The sequence below is a fragment of the Phalacrocorax carbo genome, chromosome 4, assembly GCF_963921805.1.
Source record: "Phalacrocorax carbo chromosome 4, bPhaCar2.1, whole genome shotgun sequence".
NCBI classification, from domain to species: domain Eukaryota; kingdom Metazoa; phylum Chordata; class Aves; order Suliformes; family Phalacrocoracidae; genus Phalacrocorax; species Phalacrocorax carbo.
The window spans coordinates 50,674,813-50,695,273 of record NC_087516.1 but is presented as its reverse complement, the minus strand read 5'-3'; the positions used below and the strand labels follow the sequence as shown (position 1 = coordinate 50,695,273).

General features: G+C 42.6%; 2 protein-coding genes across 3 annotated transcripts; one reads left to right on the top strand and one right to left on the bottom strand.

Annotated features, from left to right (window-relative positions):
• Positions 1-1,357: 1,357 nt before the first annotated feature.
• Positions 1,358-9,731, bottom strand: SARAF (store-operated calcium entry associated regulatory factor). Of its 2 annotated transcripts, none has more exons than XM_064449909.1 (6): positions 9,576-9,731; positions 9,021-9,196; positions 7,346-7,736; positions 4,192-4,297; positions 2,147-2,265; positions 1,358-1,632 (listed from the first exon to the last, which is right to left on the bottom strand). In XM_064449909.1, exons 1-6 carry the CDS (start codon positions 9,655-9,657, stop codon positions 1,607-1,609), a joined length of 900 nt encoding a protein of 299 aa, XP_064305979.1. In that variant the 5' UTR covers positions 9,658-9,731; the 3' UTR covers positions 1,358-1,606. The 2 variants fall into 2 exon arrangements, with proteins under 2 accessions (XP_064305979.1, XP_064305978.1); XM_064449908.1 differs by having other exon boundaries at positions 4,192-4,300; positions 9,576-9,730.
• A 174-nt stretch (positions 9,732-9,905) lies between these two features.
• LEPROTL1 (leptin receptor overlapping transcript like 1) lies at positions 9,906-15,428 on the top strand. The gene is made up of 4 exons (XM_064449916.1): positions 9,906-10,071; positions 10,337-10,412; positions 11,756-11,942; positions 12,991-15,428. Exons 1-4 carry the CDS (start codon positions 10,056-10,058, stop codon positions 13,105-13,107), a joined length of 396 nt encoding a protein of 131 aa, XP_064305986.1. The 5' UTR covers positions 9,906-10,055; the 3' UTR covers positions 13,108-15,428.
• Positions 15,429-20,461: the final 5,033 nt, after the last annotated feature.

Below are 20,461 nucleotides of genomic sequence, written 5' to 3'. Positions count from 1 at the left end.
TATTTTGTTGCTTAAGCCAGACATTGAACTTGGGCATTATAATTTGAGCCAATTATTTTTTGTACTCACAAATGCACATAGTTACTTTCTGGTGAGTGCCACTGAAGTCACTTTCCTAGACCAACCATACCTACTAAATGTCCTTGTGGAGATGCAGCCTGTATCAGTAAAACAGTGCTTTGCTTTTACTGTAATAGTTTACATCCATTCCCAGACACAGTATTTTCACAAGGATGAAAACTATGCTTCTCGGACTGCTGCCAGCATAGAAAAGCCGGGCACGCGCACACACACTTCTAAGCTGTATTAGGATGGCCTCTAGAGAAGACCTGGACGTCAAGCAGTCCATTTTCCAGTCTTCCCCGTCCCTCCCAATCCTGAGAAATTTCTCTGGGTTTTTTGCAATGTCTCTCCTAGAGCACAAGAACTGTATGACACTTCTCAGAGCCGCAAAATATTGTTACAGAACAAAGCAAGGCCTCTCTGCTTCCCACTCTTTGGCAGCACTATGTTCTTAAAAAGTACATCTGGGAAAGTTTACATCCCACTAGACATTGAATTTCCTGCCTCTGCCTAGTCTCAAGGCCTGCTATGTTCTAGAGGTACCACCAGCCTTGGATTAAGAGTGCTCCCTTCCCTTTGCAATGAGCACCTTTGGTTTACTGTGTCCTGGACAGGCCATCTAGTGGGACAGACAGGGGCTGAGATATGAGCCAGTTCACATCAGAAGTTTTCTTAGCATTGCTAACATCCACCATAAAAAAAAAGAGAACTCTGGAGCCTCAATGTGAGCTAAGTGCCTGTAGCTACCTGAATTTACATGACCTCAGTCTTCCAGAAAAAGCTCCAAATTAGAGTAGGACCATCTTGTCTCATTTCAGGTTATTTATTTATTTAGTTTCCCCCCACAATTTATACACAATTTATACACAAAACCTCCCAGGTTTGCACAGCCACTTGGATAAACCCTAAAACATGGAGTGTCCTCGACTGCAAGTTTTGGCTCCAACGGTCACATAGCATAGATACAAACATTACAATGTTAGTCAGTCTTTCTAGTTTTGCTCTTTCCACTAAGGAAAAACTCCCAACAAGCATCTGAGCAGCTGATTGCAATTACAGTAATATTCACATGAATTTTAAAAGACAAACAGAAGTAGGTAGCTTCAAAGAGCAGCACCCCTCAGGTATCAGGTGGATTACACACTAGGCCTTTCAGATGCTGAACCACCAAGAAAATTTCATTTAATCCAGAATTTCTGAGTTTAACTCCAGAACATGCTTTGGAAATCTGGTAAGGCTACTGTTCCGTTGCCATAACCGCTCAGGTGTAGACAGGTATATAGACACTGTAGCATTCTTCTTAACTTGGATGAATTTATTTTGAAAATTATTATGAGAAGCTGCTGTTGTGAAACAGTAGATGTTCCAGCACCTGTAACACCCTAAACAAAGGGAGAATCCACATTTCTTCAGGGAAAGAAAGGAATTTTTTGCCTAGTCCTTCACACCTCACGTCCACTTCAGAAGCCTATTACTACTAAGAAAAGTGCTATCACACAGGAAGATTTAGTTCAATCACTCAAATGTAATAACATCAAGGATTTCATCTTCGTTTTGTGCCCCCAAAGCCTGTAAAGAAAAAAAAAAAGTGTCAGCTCCACCACAGCCTTTCCACTGGGCTCTCCCCAGTTCTAAGAGCTAAAGGTGATAAGTAAGATGAGTTAAACATATACACGTAAAGTAGAACGGCAAGCAACTGTTGAGCTGACTGGCCTGAAAGACATCCTATTCCTGCAGATTAGACAACCTTTCGACAAGGAACTCATGTTTGTACATGTTTGCTAGAGAAGGGTATGTGAGTGCACGCCAAAGGGCAAAGCCTTAAACTACTGCACCTTGCAGATGAAGACAAACCCTGTGGTGGCAGTACCATGCCCACTGTAGGCCTGTGGGTTGTTTCATGCCCCACAAGGCTGCCCTACTTCCACAGGAAACAGGAATAAGGGACAACTGTTACACGCCTACCTGTACCAATTGGCAAAATAAAACAAAGAATGCTTGCTGAACCTCAACTAACTTCTGTGTATTTTTGATAGGTCAAAGCCCCTCAAGCTTCAGGAGGTTAAAATGTCTTTTGTCTTACCAGAAGCAGTTCTTGTTCCTGAACTGCTGCCTTGTGTGGAATTGCTTGGCTGCCCATTCATTGGAGGTACAGCTGTGGGATCTGTCCACGTACTGTAATATGGGGAATGTGGCTGTGCTCTGATGAGAAACAGAGTAGAAGGAAGGCTTCGTTAGTACCCTTATGAAAAATTAAGGAATTACCATTCCAAACAAGGGACTGCACCTCTGAGGGAAATCTCTAAGCTGGCAGTTGTTTCAAAGCTGTAAATCTCCCTGTTTAATATATTTATAATATATGTTCATAGCAAGGATATCCAGTGTTGTCACAATAAAACCTGTAGACTTCCAAAAGGAAGTTAAACCTCATTCATCAGGATAAGTAATTCTAACACTGCAAATAAGGAAATCTTTCCCTCTGGAATTGTCAGACAAGAAAGTAGATTTGACATTGGAAGCTTGAATGCATTTTGGCAACACCTACATCCCAGCCATGTGAGACAAAAGAAAATATCCCACAGTTAACTATCTTGAAAAGGTTGTACCAATAAGACTAACACATCACGACCTTTGACTCACTGATTTAAATTCCTTGCTTCTACAGAAAAGGAATTTACTGCTGTTGAAATTTACAAACAGCTATCTCACACCAGCATTTTCAGGCACATAATTTCAGATGACTGAAAAAAAAAAATAGTGGACCAAAGACTGTTTTAAAAGAAAAGAAGCCCAAGTTAGGAAGTTTCTTCATGTATTTGGACTTAAATATTCAGTTAGGCCCCTAATCTTGAACAATAAGAGGTGGCTACTGAAAGGGGGGCGCAGAGCAGGGCAGGGTGTGGAAATCAAGGAATGAACCTATATGTAGATAGTACATAAATACACTGCTTAAACACAAGGGTCATGTATTTAAGACTTGATATTTAAGTCAATAAAACGTTTAGCATATTATACCTTTTATGAATTCTTACCAGGGTTAATATAATAGAACAAGATATGACCTTTCAACCTCTAAAGCTGTACTCAAAGTGAATTTATAGACGATTTCTACTGTCAATGGCATCACTGTCCCTGTCTCACCTTACTTGACCCTATGATATCAAGACTGCATATTGGACATTTTAGAAATTCTCTTATGGCCCAAGTTTATACTTCCTTAATAAACAGGCAATCCTGATAATGCTTTGGGAATTGCCAAAAAACTTTACAGTAGAAGAAGATGCTTTAACACACTCCTGTCTACATGATCTCTTACTCCCAAACTTTCAATATATAAAAACATACATGGCTATATTTCATCTGTTATATTACTGCATTCCTACAGCATTAGACTTGATACACATACAGCTATTTGATACAGGAAACTGCTTGGGCTCTAAAGATTTCCTGCAGGAAATCTTTTCTCTAGTGAAGCCTAAAATGGCAGCAATTGCTCCCTTTAAACAGTTTATCTAGAAATGTTGCATTTTAAATCTTTAAAGTGTTTAGCAAATATGACCAGCAGATGCTTACTCCAGCACCAAAATTCCTTTTGAATGCTGTCTGCGTTATGTTTTTCCAAAATGCAGCTTACATACAACCTACAAACCTTTGGAAAACCACACTTCTTGGATTTCCATCCATGGGAGACTGTCCACTAAAGGCTGTTTAATCTGACCACACCTAATATCACAGAACAGCAGCTGCCACCCAGACTGACTTTAGGAAAGGTGACACTTATACAAGATCTACAGATGGTTTTATGCTTCCCGTTATCTCCTGTGTTTTACAGCAGTGGGCAAGATGGACTTTTAAATGTTCATTTTAAATTTCCAGGCCATCATGCCAGGTCAGAGTAATCAGCTAAAGCAGAATGAAGTACCTCAGTCCTCCCAATTCTTCTTCCCCAGAAACAAGTTTAAAATGTCTCTGCTGCTGGAGCTATAGATTGCTCCTCAAAATTGTTCTAGAGGTAGGATTTTAGCTTGGATGATACAGGCCTGAAAGCTTAGAAACAATGTAAATGTAGTATACGGCATACCCCCTGAAAGCTTAAATAGTTAAAATCTGATAGCACGCATATTTTACCTGTGACTGCCAGCCAAGTAGCCTAGCAAGCCTCCTGCTCCTAATCCAGTCCAAAATCCTGGTCCTGAATTGGGTCCATGACTGGAACGAGTCCCAAAGCTGTTGTCTTCTTAAAGAAAATGAAAACAGAAAACATTACTTAGTGGCACCTAATCCTCAGGCCAGCTGTTGCAACAAGACTCTCTGTTAAAGATAATGGAAAATTACACCGTAAACGCCTCCCGATTTCAGGAGACTCTTGATCAAACCTAACTTGAAAGGCCTCACAGTTCAGAAAGCAGGAAAAAACATAGAAACAAACACTAAAAGTATTTTATGTTAAAATTAGCTTCCACTTCATCTCACATCCCTGATGTTCGCAAAACATGGCAAAGAGTCCCTGTCTGCAGATTCATAAACAGACAAGTTAGATTAAAAATAGAAAAGGAAAATGAAGAAAAAGTAATCTGCTCAAGGTCACTCAACAGGCCAGAAGCAGGAACAGAAGTCACATACATAAAACCAAAGAGTGAACTAACCACTAGGACACGCTACTTCTAGTATCACTCAAAACAGCTGCATGCTTTGAGTAACAGTGGCTCAGTCTAATGGCTGACATTACTTTATATTGTTCTGGTAATTCTAGTTGGGTATCTGTTATCAAAAGACACACTAACTGCAATCACATTGCAATGTTTTTTTTTTTTATTATGCATAAGTCACCAAGCTTGACAAATACCTTGATGAAACTGCAAGCATATCAAGTGGGCTGGGGGGGGGGGGAGGGGGGGGAGGAGAGTCACAGAATTTTCACATGACCTGCATAACATGAGGTTCTGACTCAGAACCAAATGTCGTCCATTTAGAAATAAAAAGAAAAGATGCAAAACTGAAGTAGAATAATTTCCTGGTCTAGAAAAAAAAAAACGAACAAGGATGCAAAAATAAGCTCAACCACAGGTTTAACACATAAGGAAGTGTAAAGGAAAGGACTGAAGATTACAGTCTCCCTGAAATACGCCCACCTAAAGAAGTGGGGCAGATCTTGTGTGTAAAAGTTATACTGGGCCTGGTTTGTCTTCAAGCTGGTGTAGGTTGTCTGAAGTCAGGAAGATTAAAAAAATTAAATAATTTAAGTCTACATTGGATTTGATATTGAATTTCATTTTGAATGCATTGGGAGAAAGACAAACTCCTATTGGGATGATACACCTGTTAAACTATGCCGATTTGGAACAAAAGAAAATAGTTTACTGTAAAAACAATGTTAATCAGGGAGATGAACTAACTCGTTTGTTCAAAAGCACCATGGCTGAACAGTGACTCAGAAAACTGAGTCACTTTTTGCTGAAATATCTAGAGTAAACATTAAGGATCGTGTCAAACCACTAACAGAGAAAAAGCAGAATTTAATTAAGACAGGCTAGCCAAACAAGTTTCACAGGACACATTCTGCATGTGAAGGGTATTTTAAGTGAGGGAAATTAAATATTAACAACAATAAGTGAAAGACATTGCTTTTCACTACCATGCAGATTTTCAAAGACTAATACATTCCCAGATTGCATGGACACACACAGAGATGTGCTTTTGCTCTGCTATAAAAATTTATATGCACAAAGTAGCATAACACTAAACATTTTTCTGCTGGCTCCATAATCAAGAGGTTTCCTCCTTACACTGTTTGAAATCTGAGCAGAAATCATTGTCACTCGTTATTAAAAATACTGTTAAGTTAAGCCTTATATGGCTCCCAATATTCATTTTAAGTGTCTCCATTTTCGGTATTGATCAAGAGAACATTTTCAAGGCCCTGCCCTTGCTAGATTTCAGACTCCTGCAATGAAAAAAATGTATTGCTGCAATTAACTGACAAGGAACAGGAGAGGGGGAAAAAAGCTACCCTTCACTCTGTTTTGGCTGTGCCCAGTGTGACAGAACCCTGGCCTTATGACCAGGGCTCTCAGTATCTACCACGGTATGCCAGTGGCAAGTGGCATGCACGCACAAAGTTGCTGATGCACATGCAGCATAGACAGACTGAAGTGTGAAATAACTACACGGAAACCAATTTGCAAAGCCACTAGTAATACAGAAGCAGAACCCCTTTAATTTTCTACTGCAGGTACATCTGAAAATTTCTGCTGCCCATGCCCTGCACAAGGGTATTCAAAAGAGTTATACTGGCACCCTCTATTGGCTGAGTGGCTTGAGCAAACCTAGAAGAAAGCGTTAGCCAGCATTACTAAAATATAAGCTTTTGACTAAGCGAACCTAATCCTTGCTGTTTATTTACTTGATAGAGAAGGGGTACTATCTCACAAAAAAAAAAAAAAAGATGGAGATTATGCAACTTGTCAGAATTTAATTGGAGTTCCACTGCTGCGAGCACTTCACATGTACACATGGTTTAATGAGTTAGTCAGACACCAGATGAGTAATGTTTATTTCCCTTAGACACTGCAACCATCTAAGGCAGCCCATTTATTAACTAACAAAAATCATCGGTTTTCTGGGAAAAGAAAAAGTGTATCTTTTCCCAGCAGCAGCCTTGTCACTGTTTATATTATTTCCGACTTCAGGTGAAAGGCACAACATGAGATTCAGGTGCTGCACCGCCAATGGTAGTTCAGACACAGTTCTCTGCCCTGGGAACCAAACCTTTCAACCACTGGGACTACACTGAAGCACCTGTTAAACTGAGGACTGGTACAGGATACTCAACTGTTCTGTGAATGAAGTCAGGGGCCAGCAGCCCAAATGCTGAAAGACCCTTCTGTAAAGTTTCCAAACGCTTCTTTGGCACAAGTTTGATCTGTTTGCGTGAGGCTATCCCCTTTTCCAGATTACTTATGAAAAATTGTTCTTCCCTGTCACAATCCTCATATTTCACAGAGTATGAACAGAACTTTTGTAGAACATGGGGAGAAAAGATTTTTCAAGGGTCCAAAGGGCAGCTTGCTGCACAGTCTGCCCTGAAAGCCTGCGGGAAGCCAAGTTCTTATTTTCACTTTTGAACAAAGAACAAAATGCAAAGCTGGCTGCAAAGCCTGCAGCCAACTCGAAGTCGACTGCTGATGTATTGTTTTAAGCCTATCCCACCTGTGCTCACTGCAGATAGAACAGTACAATCCCACTTGCTCTTCTGGGTACCATAAATGGATCTGAGCCCTACCTGTGAAGCCAGGCTTAAAACCAGGAGGCGGAGGTGCCTGCTGACTCTGCCAGGAAGGTCCAGTGAATCCACCACTGTCACCAAAACTCTGCTGAGGCTGCTGGTTACCAAGGAAGAGCTTGTATACTCCAAAAGCAAGAACCAGAAGAACAATTACAACAATCGCTCCAGCGCCAGAATCAGGAGAATCCTTCCTTGACTGATAATAGCCAGAACCAAAGCTTCCAGAGTTCTTGACTTTCCTTTCGCCTTCCTCAGTCAACTCTAGCCTGAACAGCAAACTACAAGAGCCTCTTAAGATGTAGGGATCATCTGGATAATCGTAGCCTTCACAGCTCACTTCGATCTGTCCAAAACGGTAGGCATTTTCCAAGTCTGCTTTGCACTGCCACTGAAAAAATAAGCACAATACAAAATAAAGCCTCCTGCTCCAGAGATGAAAATACCTGCCTGCTTCCCTAAATATGCTCTGAAATAAAGCTGCAATTGCTAACAAAGCATCTAAAAGGGGACAGGGTAAGAAATTTCTAAGCACTGCTGTTTTGAAAAGGACTAAGAATTTGAAATTAACTAAGAATATTTTTTTAAATCCTAAAAGTTAAAAAAATCTCTTTCAGAACACAGAGGTGTTACAGCTCTGGAAGATTTTGGTTTTCTTCACTGAAGAGGTTTTTCAACTATCCCTTCTTCAGGCATAGGAATACTTCTAAAAATTACCTGTACCCTGTGCAACAGTTACTTAAGTGCCTGCCCCATGTAAACTGGATGGCAACTACAAAAATATAATATGGAAGGCTGAAATCCAGTGCACCTGATTTCATTTATGTCCAGACAGAAATCAAAAGAGATTAGAACAGACATCATTAGATATCCGTATGCAACACTTAACAATCATAGTGCAGTTCTGTTGTTGAATATATGCAGATTCCTCACCTTCACATTTCCTTGAAGTATCTGAACTTAGGAATCACCTCTAACTGCAAGTAACACTTTTTTTTTTTTTTGGGAGGGGTGGGGAAGTAGTTTCTAAGTTAATAATTCAGGACAGCAATACCAACCACCAATTCAAATTTGCCTGTACTTTTACAATACTGCTCCGGTTTTAATTATCTTCAGCCTCAAAACCTGGTCAACCTATTGGCAAAAGCTTAAATAACAGATAACAAAACAGAAATACATGACTACTTACTGACTAGTACTGACATACTAAGATGCAAGAGAAAGTCACATAAGTCTGAAGTCTAGTTTTTAAAAGGTAGAGCTGAAGTGATGCAAATATTTATAAACCTTTCTGCTCTAAAAACTGGAAATCCATGCAGCAATAACAAAGCAAGAGTATCCTTACAGGTTCACAAGAGTTTGGTTTTATCAAGTTGAGCAACATTTTAATTAAAAAAATTAAATTTAAAAAATAAAGTTAAATCCAACGAACATTTGCTGTGCAGTGTTTTTACATTACAGCCTTCAGGAATATTTCAAAGACATACCTACAGTAGTTCTAGAATATCCACACCCAAAAAGTATTTAGGTTAAGCTTTAGTTTTCGAAGGCTCTCCAACAAAAAAAAAATCAAACTGAACTGACACCCTAGCCTGTTACTCTTTTCTCCTTCAGAAGTTACTAAGTCCGCGGGAAGATGATTTCGTTACACGTTTGACAACTTTTAAACGGTTACCTGCACATCATAGCCATCCCAACCTTTGTTGTAACACTGAACAACCTCGGGGACGCGGGAACACCCGGCAGAGCCTCCCGTGCACTGTAGCTGAGGGACTGCAGCTGTCCGCCGGGCTGTGGTGTACTGACCTCTGCGGAGGGTGAGCGCCTGCACCTCCCGCAGCAGGATCCTCCCTGAAACAGGCAGCACAAGGGTCAACCTTTGCCCAGACGCGCCCGCTTAGCCGCGGGGGCCTCCCTTCGCGAAGGGGCTGACAGGACGCAGGAGCGGGCGGCTTCGAGAGGCGAAGCTCCGGGCAGCGCCAGTCGCGTCAAGTGGGGCACGGAAATGGCCCCCCATTTCCCGGGGCGGGGGCTCTGGATTGTTCCTCTCAGGGGACGTCACACCGCCGGCCGCGCCACGGGGCCGATACTGCGACACCACCCGATGTCAAGGGAACCCAGACTAAAGGGCTGCCCGGCGCAAGGTCCCCACCCCCCGCCCCCGCGGGCCGCCCCAGCGAGAGGAGAGACGGCGAAGGTGACCGGCGAATGGGACCGCCGCAGGTCTCACCCGGCTGGTCCCAGCATCGCCCGGGGCCGGCAACAACGCAGAGCAGGAGCAACAGGGTCGCGGGCACCATCGCTGCCGCCATGACAGCCCTCCCGTAAGTTAACCGTCTTCTCCGGGCGCGGCGCCACTCATTGGCCGAGCCCACCGGAAGGGGCACGGTCTGAAGACGCCACACGAAGCCCCGCCCTAAAGCCGTCAGGGCCAATGGGCGACGGGGAACGGCGCGCAGCGGGCGGGCTCCTCGCTTTGAGTGACGGCGCGGCAGCTTCCCGGGCTCTGGGGATGGGGTAGGGGGGTTGGGGGTGGAGCCAGTGCCGCGGGCATGTCACGCGCTCATCACGTCACGCGCGTCATGCCGCCGGAGCGGGCGAAGAAAGCGGGCGGGGCGCCCTCCCGTCCCGGAAGCGGCTGCGGAAGGCCTTAGTTCCGCTTCCCGGCGCGCGGCCCTACGCCGGTGCGGCTCGCGGGACGGGCGGCGCCATGGCTGGTATCAAAGGTGCGCGGGGGGGTGGGGTGGGGCGGAGCGGTTGCTCTGGCCAACGGCGGGCTCTGGCCCGGTGGGCCCCGCCGCATGGCGGAGGCCCTCCGGCGGGCGCGGAGGGGAGGAGCGGGTAGGGCGGCGGGAGAGGAGCTGGGCTTCCCGGGGCTGGGGCGGGCGGGTCTGCCGCGCCGCCGTCGCGCTTATGTGAAGGTTTGGGGTCGGTGTTTTTTTGCGGCGCGTCGAACCCGTCATCTGTTGCCGATCTGTGTTCTCGTTGTAGCCCTGATCAGCCTGTCCTTCGGGGGAGCGGTCGGACTGATGTTCCTGATGCTCGGGTGTGCCCTCCCCCAGTACAAGTAACGTGCGCTCTTCTCTTGCCCGTTTGCGTGTCGGTAACGCCAGGGCAGCCTGGTTTTCGTCACCGCGGACCGATAAGTGTGCGGGAGGGGGTTTGGGTGGGGTTTGTTTTGGCTTCAGAAGATCGGGGCGGGAAAAAAGACCGTCCAGGAGTTAATTCACCGTAAAACTGGAAGCAACAAAAGTTAAATCACCGGCCCTGGCTGCAGACAGTTAAAGAATGCGCCGCGCTAAGGCGGCTCCAGCGTTGTGCCCCCGTGGCTGAGAAGCAGAGCATCTCCCCGAGCAGACAGCAAGTGTGCATTGTCAGGAAAGCATTTGCGTTTTGTCTTGGCTGCGTAGCGGTAGCCGGGCTGCCGGTGCCGGTCAGGCGGACCCTCGGCTGTGTGACACACCTGGTAATGCAGCGCCCGGAATCATTGCAGCTGCTGTCTGTACTTTCAGTCTATCGAGTCCTATATCTTAGTTTCCAGGAGGTACGAAGTAGTAGACCGAAAGTTCAGAAAGTGAGGCTTATGGCTTTGACCCTTTGCAATTGAATGCTGGCTTTATAGGAAACCTTTTAAACCAACTTATTTAATGTTAAATAAATATCAAATATCCTGTTGATAGTCCTGCTAGTGGTTGCGAATTGCAGTTCTCTATATATATGACTGGCTTTCTTATGCCAGCTTTCTTTTACTATAAAACCAGGGCTGGTGACACAAGCCCTTAGGAAGAAGATATTTTTGCAGCCATCCTTCAAACTACAGTAACGTTTTGTTGAAATAATGTGCAGTTGCACATTAGAAATCTAGTCTGCCGACCCGCAAGCAGTAAAAGAAAATGTTGCCCAATATGACAGTGTAATTTTTGTAGTTTTTTGTTGGTTGCATTCAGATTTTAAAAAACCAAACAAAAGTCTTGGTGCCCCACGGCAGCTGAATATTAGCAGAGGACAATACTCTGTTCCATGTACGTGCGCTGAAAGCTTACTGGCAAAATGACGTGAGGGCTCTACAAAGGTCTCTCTGCAATTCTTAAGTAAAGCTGACAGGTTAAACTTAAGAGTTAAGCTCATCTTGTGAGGTGGCGTTAGATTTAGGCTCGCTTAGTGAAATCTTGCTTTATGAATATCCCGTTAGTGAGCTCTCTGCTGCTGCTGTTGAGGTCAGCTGAAGCTGCTCACAAACACGGTCTGTTGGATTAATGTCAGCTTGTTCCAAAGCGAAGGATTTGCTTTCTCTGGGCTTGTGTCTGTCTGTCCCAAATGTGGATGCTGGATGGGGAAAATGCCTTGCACTGATTTTAGGAAGAACAGGAAGTAAATCAAATTAACTTTAACTTCTCCTTTCTTTTTCAGCCAGTACTGGCCACTGTTTGTTCTGTTTTTTTACATCCTTTCTCCTATCCCGTACTGCATAGCAAGAAGATTAGTAGATGACACAGATGCTACAAGTAATGCCTGCAAGGAGCTAGCAATATTTCTTACAACAGGCATTGTTGTCTCAGCATTTGGGCTACCGATAGTGTTTGCAAGAGCAGAATTGGTTAGTAATATCTCAATCTATGATTTTTTTTCCTATAAAACTTTGTTCTTTATGTTTTTTTTTACTGAAGGTAAAGCTCTTATGTGCTAAGCAACTCTTATAAATATGTACTTAAGATGCTTGCAGGGTAAATGGAATAACAGTTCTTTGGCAAAAAACCCTAATACTAGAAACGGAAGCATGGCAGACTGTTGTGATTGCCAGTTGCTTCACGTGGTCATGGAATAAACTCTGACAGCCTCTATGCAATGCACAGAAAATGAGGTAGAAAATAGTGTGAAAACTTAACAGGCAAGTAACCAAATATAAAAGTGTGTAGAATACTTCGAAGGCAATTTGTGGAATAAGTTGGGCTAAAGAAGCTTGAATAAACAATGCATTTTTGCACTCATTGTAACCAATACATGGAGGTATTTTTTAAATTTCCGAGTTGTCATTACATCTTTCCCAGCATATGGCTTTTCACTAAAATCCTTTAAAAGATGACCCCCTTTGTGTGAATTTCAGAGAGCGCTACTAAATCAAAAGACATGGAGTGCATTTTCATAAAATCTCTTCAGGCAAGAACAGCTCAGACGGTTGGTTGGAACGCCTCACACCCTTTGAGTAATCCACTGACTCCTTGGGAAACATTCACTTCCTTTTTTGTTACCAGGGTATCTGCTGGCATTTTGAAGACCTGCATCCTTAAATGTCTGTTTAAAAAAGCCTTATAGCATGGTTAGCAAGTATAGCTGGGCTGCAGGTGTGTTTGATGCTGTCGCCTAGCCTTACTTTACTATTTTTAGGTGTTGCAGCAAGACACCTGCTAGCCAGCGCTTTGAACACAGCTAGAAGAAACTTGCAGGTCTGCTTGGCTCACTGTGAATTGGTCGAGTCATTCTGGGTAAACCCAGCCTTCTTGGCATAATCACAGATAACGAGACGCCACCTTCTTGCATCATGGACCTGTTGCTCAACTTTGTCTAGAATGTGACGTTAAGAGTTACCTTTTGTCTTGCCAGTATTCAGTGCAAAATGTGTCTAACTAAATTCCCCTTGTTCACAGATTTACTGGGGCGCATGTGCACTTGTGCTAACGGGGAATACAGTCATCTTTGCCACGATCCTAGGATTTTTCTTGGTCTTTGGCAGCAATGACGACTTCAGCTGGCAGCAGTGGTGAAAGGAAGATCAGAGAACTATCACAGGCATCTTGTCATGCAGTGGCCATCCATACAAATGAGAGAATGGGCAATAAAGAGAAGTAGCATAGCAAGCCTCTTGAGTATTCTAGATGCTCCTTTTCACCTTGTTCGTTCTGAGTGTACTACTGTTGCTGGCAGGGTTTCTACGTTTTTATGAAGTGGAGAGATGACTGATTTAATTTTTACCTATGGTATGTTTTTAGGTGCTTTATTGGTTTAAAATTGTCATCCTTCTGTCCAGTGTTTATGTGAAGCTTTAAATCTGGAACAAAAACATTTAAACATGGTTTCAAAGAAGGTTTAAAGTTGGGGGTTCAGGTGGGGTGTTTTTTTTCTTAATAATTGTGTTTCAAAATAACTTTTTTTTGTATAGCGATTAAATGAGGTGAGAGATTTTGTGCCACCATTGTCAATTACCAGATGAATAGATTGTTGCTATTAGCTGCTATAGCAGAGGCAAGGCGGGGCAGGGAGTACCAGCTGCAGATTTTTCTTCTGCCCATACCTCAGACTGGGTGATGAGTGTTGATAGCCTTCACTTCAGGAGGCTGAGGAGCAGGTAGAGTTATTTGGGAGAAGTCCTAAACTGTAACACCGCTAGCACTTTTACCTGCTTTGTTATCAATTCTTGTGTGGATGTGACATTCAAATACTCTGTAAATGTATCGATGCTATGACATACAGAACTAAAGTGTATTGTAGGGGAAGGGAAAATGATGTTTAAATTCAATTTTTTTTAAAAAAAGTATCTTTTGAACTCTTTCTATTTATAAGTGTTGTATGGTTTTGAACCTTTATGTCAACTTTTTACCACAAAGATGGTAAAATGTTCATTTACGGAACTACTGGTGTGTGTTAATTTGTAGCATATACAAAGCTATTTCCTCCTTCCCCTTTTTAATTTATTTTATACATAGTATACGTAAAATAAAACAGATTTTCAAATGTCAATTAAAACTTTGTGTTAAACTTGCCTAAGAATGATTTCCGCCCTCTCCGCCCTTCACACAATATAGTCGAGGCATGACTTTTTTGGAAGTCACTGGCCGAACTGATTTCACTGACTGTTTTTAAGTTCTTATGCACTATTGGTTAATAAGATTTAATGTTATGTCTGTAACTGTAGCTTGTGTTCTGTAAGATTGCACATGTAGTTTCAAATATTTAAGACAAGTTTTCTGCATACCTCTCAATCATCTGGATTTTTCATTTAAAGAAATCTGCTGTTAGACATTCCATCAGGAGATAGTTGATGAGTGCCAGTTAACCAGGTTTGATTGTACCACACATAGCGATAATCTTGACCCAACATACTTCTAAACTATATTTTTATTCAATTTAAAAAAAAAAAGTCTAGGAAACTTACTGTGCCTAATTAAAACCTGCCAATTGCTTAGGTTTTCCTTAATGGTGGAGCAGCATGAAAAGGCACAGAATTGCAGGTCTTAGCTGTAGTATTTGTGTGCATATGTAAACAAAGTATAAAGCTTGAATATTTGAAGTCTGATAGTGATGGTAGTTACTTACACGATATGTCCAGGAACTTACACCAGCAGGTAGGGGCAGCAGGGGTGTAGCTACCTACACACGCTGCTTTGTTAATGTTGTCCTGTGTATAAATAAGAGCTCAATTTTAACCATGCTGGTAGAGATAGGTGTCAATCCCCTAGTGCAGAAGCTAGTCTACAGCAGATGGTCTTTTGGCCATAAGCGAGCCCTTCACCAGACCTCCTGCGATGGTGACGTTTGCAGGTGTGCAAGGGCTGTAGAATCACTCATTTCAGCACCTTTTTCAGTGAGACTTCTGCACCCCTGACTGCAGCACGACAGATGCTTTGGAAGGTCTTCAAACCAGTGGCTAAATTTGCAGACCTTCGCAGTCCTTGCGAAGGAGGAACGCTACAAATCTGAACCTGTTACTGACTCAATTTTTTTGTGGTCAAGAACTGTGTTTTCTTTTTCATTCTTGTGCTGCTAAGCCTACTTCTCAACTTGATGCTATTCTCTGGATCGCTGGGCCATAGAACTGACTGTGTATGTGTTGGCAGTGCATTTTTTGTATGTCAGTTGCATTACAGCATTACCATCTTTTGCTTGCACACCGGGTATGCGCAGTATTGCTCTGGTTTATGAGCTAGACACCTGAGAGGTACGATCTTTCTGCAGAACATGCACTGAGATAGAGTTACCGTCCTTCTAGAGGGAAAAACTTTGAATGATAAAAATTCTAAATAGCAATCTTGATTTCTGTATGTTTAATCCAAAATACTCTAATAAAAAGAGTATTTTGTTTGAAGTACTGATTGTTTTTTTCTTTCTTTAATGTGGTTCTCATTCCTGTTGAGATGTCACCAGATTACTCAGTAGTCCTTCAGAGTGAGTATTTGTGTCATCTACCTTGGACTACTCCATAAAAAGAGGCTCGATCGTCCTGTACACAACAGCACTGTACTAGTTGCACTGAGCTGGCTTTGCTGGTCATATCTCATAGCTGCAGTTTATCTTCAGTGTGTGTTTGAAGTCCAGATGCTGATAGGCTGGTAGTATTACACAGAGTGATAGCCACCTACACCCTGTAACATCTCTGTAACTTCGTAATTGTTATTAAAAAAACCCCCAATCTTTGTAATATTCACAATCATTCATGGTATTTCTGAAGTGTGAAAACTGGTGACTGATGGCAGCCTTTTAGCAGAAGAAAGTAATGGGAATTGGTGGAAAATCCTTTTTTTGGGGGGAGGGCGATGGCCCCTTCACCCTCCCCACAAGCACTTGCTTTGGTTGTACCTGTTGATTGATTTGTTTTTGTTTGTTTGTTTTAGTTTATTCTGAGGGGGGAAACAAGTTAGTTAAAATATTAACAAAAACCAAGTTCTTCAGTTAAAACATCATAAGAGAAACGGAGCTGGGTAATTTGGCAGTAACCCAGGTGCTACTGCCATACACAATTTTTTAATGAAATCCAACTAAATTCACAATGTTCCGTGTCCAAATAAAAAGTTTGAGCATAACAAAGAAAATTTCACTGCATCAGCTCAGCAGGTGCCCCCCATCCTGTGTCTGCTCAGGCTTTTTTTAGATAGAAGGGTAGATGATGGCGGTGTGAGGGTGATACCAACTTCAAAGGAGCATATAGTCCCCTTCTAATTGGAGCAACAGAGCTAAGTCTGAAATACTTGGATTACTTTGCCAACAGATAGTCTTAGAATTTGCTAAATGTGATTAGAGAGAAGGGAGTCTGGAGGCCCTGTATCCTGGAGTAGAATAATCAAGGAAGATGTGCTATAATGAGCTAGTTTTCTATCAGTAAGAATTGTGTAACCAAGCCAAAAGCAAACTGAGCACCCTCAAAGACTGGGTTCAACCAGTGGACACGGTGAGGAAGACTGTCAATGACCACCGGAGAACCCTGGAAGACCACCAATGGACACGAATGTGCATGCATAAAGGACAATTGCTTATATTAATGAATTCCGCAAAATAGTCTGCACACGATGATAATTTCCTAGAAAACCAATGAATATGTGTATTTTGATTGCATATAACCCCTGAGTAGAGCAACTTGGCGCGCACACCAGGTGGAGCGATCCCCTGTGCGCCCAGTGGCACAATAAAGAATGCCTGCTTTCTGAAACTACGCACTGAGTTTTAGCGGGTTCTTATTTTTGCCAACTTGCGGTATCAGTTTTGGTGACCCAGATGGGAAAAAGCTCTTCAGCCTTGATGGTTCCTGGGATCATGGGACCTCAGCTGGCATCGAGGGATTCTCAGGGAGGGCCTTGATCCCCAGACTGAAAAGCCCCTGAACGAAGACCACTCTTTTGTAAGTATTAAGGCATTCTTTTGGGAAATTTGGTTACCTGCCTGTAAGATGCAGCGAACGCTTCTCTGGGTTGGGTTTAGGACCCATGCTGGTGTTAGAGTCCCCACTTAAGATAAACGTTGAACATAACTGTAGTAATTATTGCTATAAGTGTTTGTTTGTTATAGTATTTGGTTGTTTGTATTGCTGTTCTACAGAGGACTCACCCGTATGTGTTATTCCTTGTATTTAAAATGGGCGCTGGATCATCTATGGGTGGGGGAGTTTTAAAGAAATCACCTTTGGGCTGTATTCTGAGTCATTGGAAACAAATTGCTGGACCCCCTGGCAGGGTAGCAAAAAGAGATCATTTAAGTATGTAATAAATGGTGGCTGCTATATAAATTGTAAGATAAAGAAAATTGGCCACTGTATGGTACTTTAAATTATAATACCTTGTTACAATTAATGATGTTTTTAAGGAGGGAAGGAAAATGTGATGAGGTATTGTATGCTGATATGTTCCTTACATTAAGGCAGTATCCTGAGTGGCAAAAGAAATGTGGAATCAGTTTGGCCCAACCGATCCTCTGGTGTTGGTATTAGAAAAGGATAGGTGAGAGAGAGATAAAGGGAAAATGTTAAAGAGGTGTTGACCCAGAATGAGCAGGACGAGGATGCAGAGATGTTAGTGGCTCCAAGATTGAGACAGAGACCTCAGAATCATGGGTCTGAGCCCTCTGGGGCAGAGGGATTGGATGATGCGTCCAAGAGAGGTGTTTTAAGAACAACTCTGGTGGTGGAGAGAACTTGCAGCCGGCAGGGAGTTGCATTGCAAGCCCCGCTGAGACAAGCAGTTGGAAATGATGGTCCAGTTGTGATGAGAGTGCCTTTTTCGATCACAGACTTAAATAACTGGAAAACAGCTGCTGGTAGCTATAGGGATGATCCTGATCGGGTGGCTAGTGCTTTTGAAATTGTGGTCAAAACTCAGGATCCAGATTGGAGAGATATTGAAGCTATCATGCAAGTACTGTTTGATAGTATGGAAAGGGAGGTAATTCGTAAAGCTGCAAGAACTCAGGTTGAGGCTCAGGTAGCAGCAGGGGTATTGCAAGGGCAGTTAAAGCACCACTTTCTCTCAGTAGATCCTGGTTGGGACCCTATTGACAATGGAGATAAATTGTTGTTAATGCAATATCAGAAGTGGGTTTTGTTCGGTGTAAGAAATACTATACTGAAAGTGACAGATTGGTCAAAAGTATATGAAATCAAGCCAGATAGAAAAGAATCTCCAACTGATTTCTTAAATAAATTGAAGGAAGCTGCCTGGAAGTATACAGCCCTTGATCCCGAGTCAGAAGAAGGGAAGAACCAGTTAGCGACTTTGTTTACCAGGCAGTCTGCCGATGATATTCGGAGAAAGTTGTAAAAGCTACAGGGAGCAGATGCCAGAGATTTGGGAAAATTGTTGGATATGGCTTAGGTGGTCTATAGGAACAGGGATCAGCAGAAAGAAAAGAGGAATGCCAGACTGATCACTGCGCTATGAGGGAACTATGGCCCTCGAGGAGGAACCAGGGGTGGATTTAGAGGTGGTTATTGAGGAAGAGGACGTGGCAGAGGATTCAAAAAATCCCTAATAGGAGAGAGTCAGTGTGCTTATTGCAAAAACGAGGGGCACTGGAAGTGAGAAGCCCCATCTTTGCAGAAACTTGGGGAACCAGGCACTCCTGTGTTAGCTATAGAAGCTAAGGACTGAGGGAGGCTGGAAGAATCTCCCCCAGCAGAGCCTCTGGTTAAAATTAAGCTGGGGGAAGATGAAACAGAGATAGAATGTTTAGTTGATACAGGGGCAACCTATTTCATTTTAAATTCAAAGAGACATGAATTAGGATATGATAGTGTAAGAATCGTTGGTGCGACAGGAAAGGCAGAGACACAGCCCTTCTTTAAACGTATGAGATTTAAAATTGGAAAGCAACGGGTAATGCATCAGTTTTTGTATCTGTCAGGTGTGCCCAAACCTCTAATAGGCCAAGATTTATTGGAAAAATTAGAAGCTGAGATAAAGTTTAAAAATGGGGAAGTGGAAGTAATAATGCCTGGCTCTAAATTTGTCCAAGCTATGATATTGTTATTGCAGGAAATCGAGCAGGTGGAAAAGAAAATCCCCGCTGGAGTCGAGGATGCAGTGATTCCCATTGCCTGGGCAGGAGATGTACCAGGGAAATCAGAGAGAGCTAAACCCATAAGGGTAGACCTTAAACCAGGATCGGCACTGGTAAAATTGAAACAATATCCCCCAAAAGTGAGAAGCCAAAATTGGGTTAGTACATATTATACAGAAATTTTAAAAGTATGGATTGTTGAAAGAATGTAAATCTAAGTATAATACTCTGATTTTACCTGTTAGGAAAGCTGACAGGAAATCTTACAGGTTCGTTCAGAATCTGAGAGCAGTGAATCAAATTGTCCAAGATCTCCACCCTGTGGTAGCAAACCCATATACACTGTTAACTGCTCTTAACTGAAGAATAGGGGTGGTTTACAGTCCTAGATTTAAAAGATGCCTTTTTCTGCATCCGGCTTGATTCTGAAAGTTAGGAATGATTTGCCTTTGAGTGGGAAAATCCTGAAATCGGAAGGAAGTCCCAATATATTTGGACAGTATTACCGCAAGGATTCAAAAACTGTCCAACAATTTTTGGATATCAGTTAGCAAAAGATTTAGAACTGTTGAGACAAAACAATAAGAATGGGATAATGCTACAGTATGTTGACAATATACTGTTAGCTGGAAACTCCTGGGCAGAATGCCTGGAACTGACAGTTTATTAAATTTCCTTGGACTAAGTGGTTATTGAGTATCAAAGGAAAAGGCTCAAATTGCATGAGAAACTGTAACATATTTGGGTTTTGAAATCCTGGAAGGACAGAGACAGTTAAGTAATGAGAAGAAAGAAGCTATTTGCCAGCTTCCAGAATCTTGAAATGTCCATGAGCTGAGAATGTTTTTAGGAATGGTGAGATGGTGTTGCTTATGGACTGATAGTGAAATCTTTGTATGAATTACTGAAATCATCAAAAGGTTCCATGCAATGGACAGATGAAAATTGGAATGCATACACTCAACTTAAAAGGGCCTTGATGAAAGCTTCAGCTTTTGGGCTGCCTAATTTAGAAAAGCCTTTTGAACTGTTCACCTATGAAAGGCAGACCGTAACCCTCAGTGTTTTGACCCAACACTTGGGAGGATATAAATGAGCAGTGACATATTTTTCTAAGCAATTGGATCCAGTAAGTCAGGGATGGCCTGCATTTTTAAGAGCAGTAGCTACAACAATATTATTAATACAAGAGGCTTGGAAGCTCACCATGGGACAGGAGATAACTATGTTCCACACATGGTAACTACAGTGTTGGACCAGAAGGGCAGACATTGGCTGTCCCCTAGCAGAATGCTAAAATATCAAGTGGTACTAAGAGAACCAGATGATGTGACCCTAAAGACTACTGCTGTGGTTAAC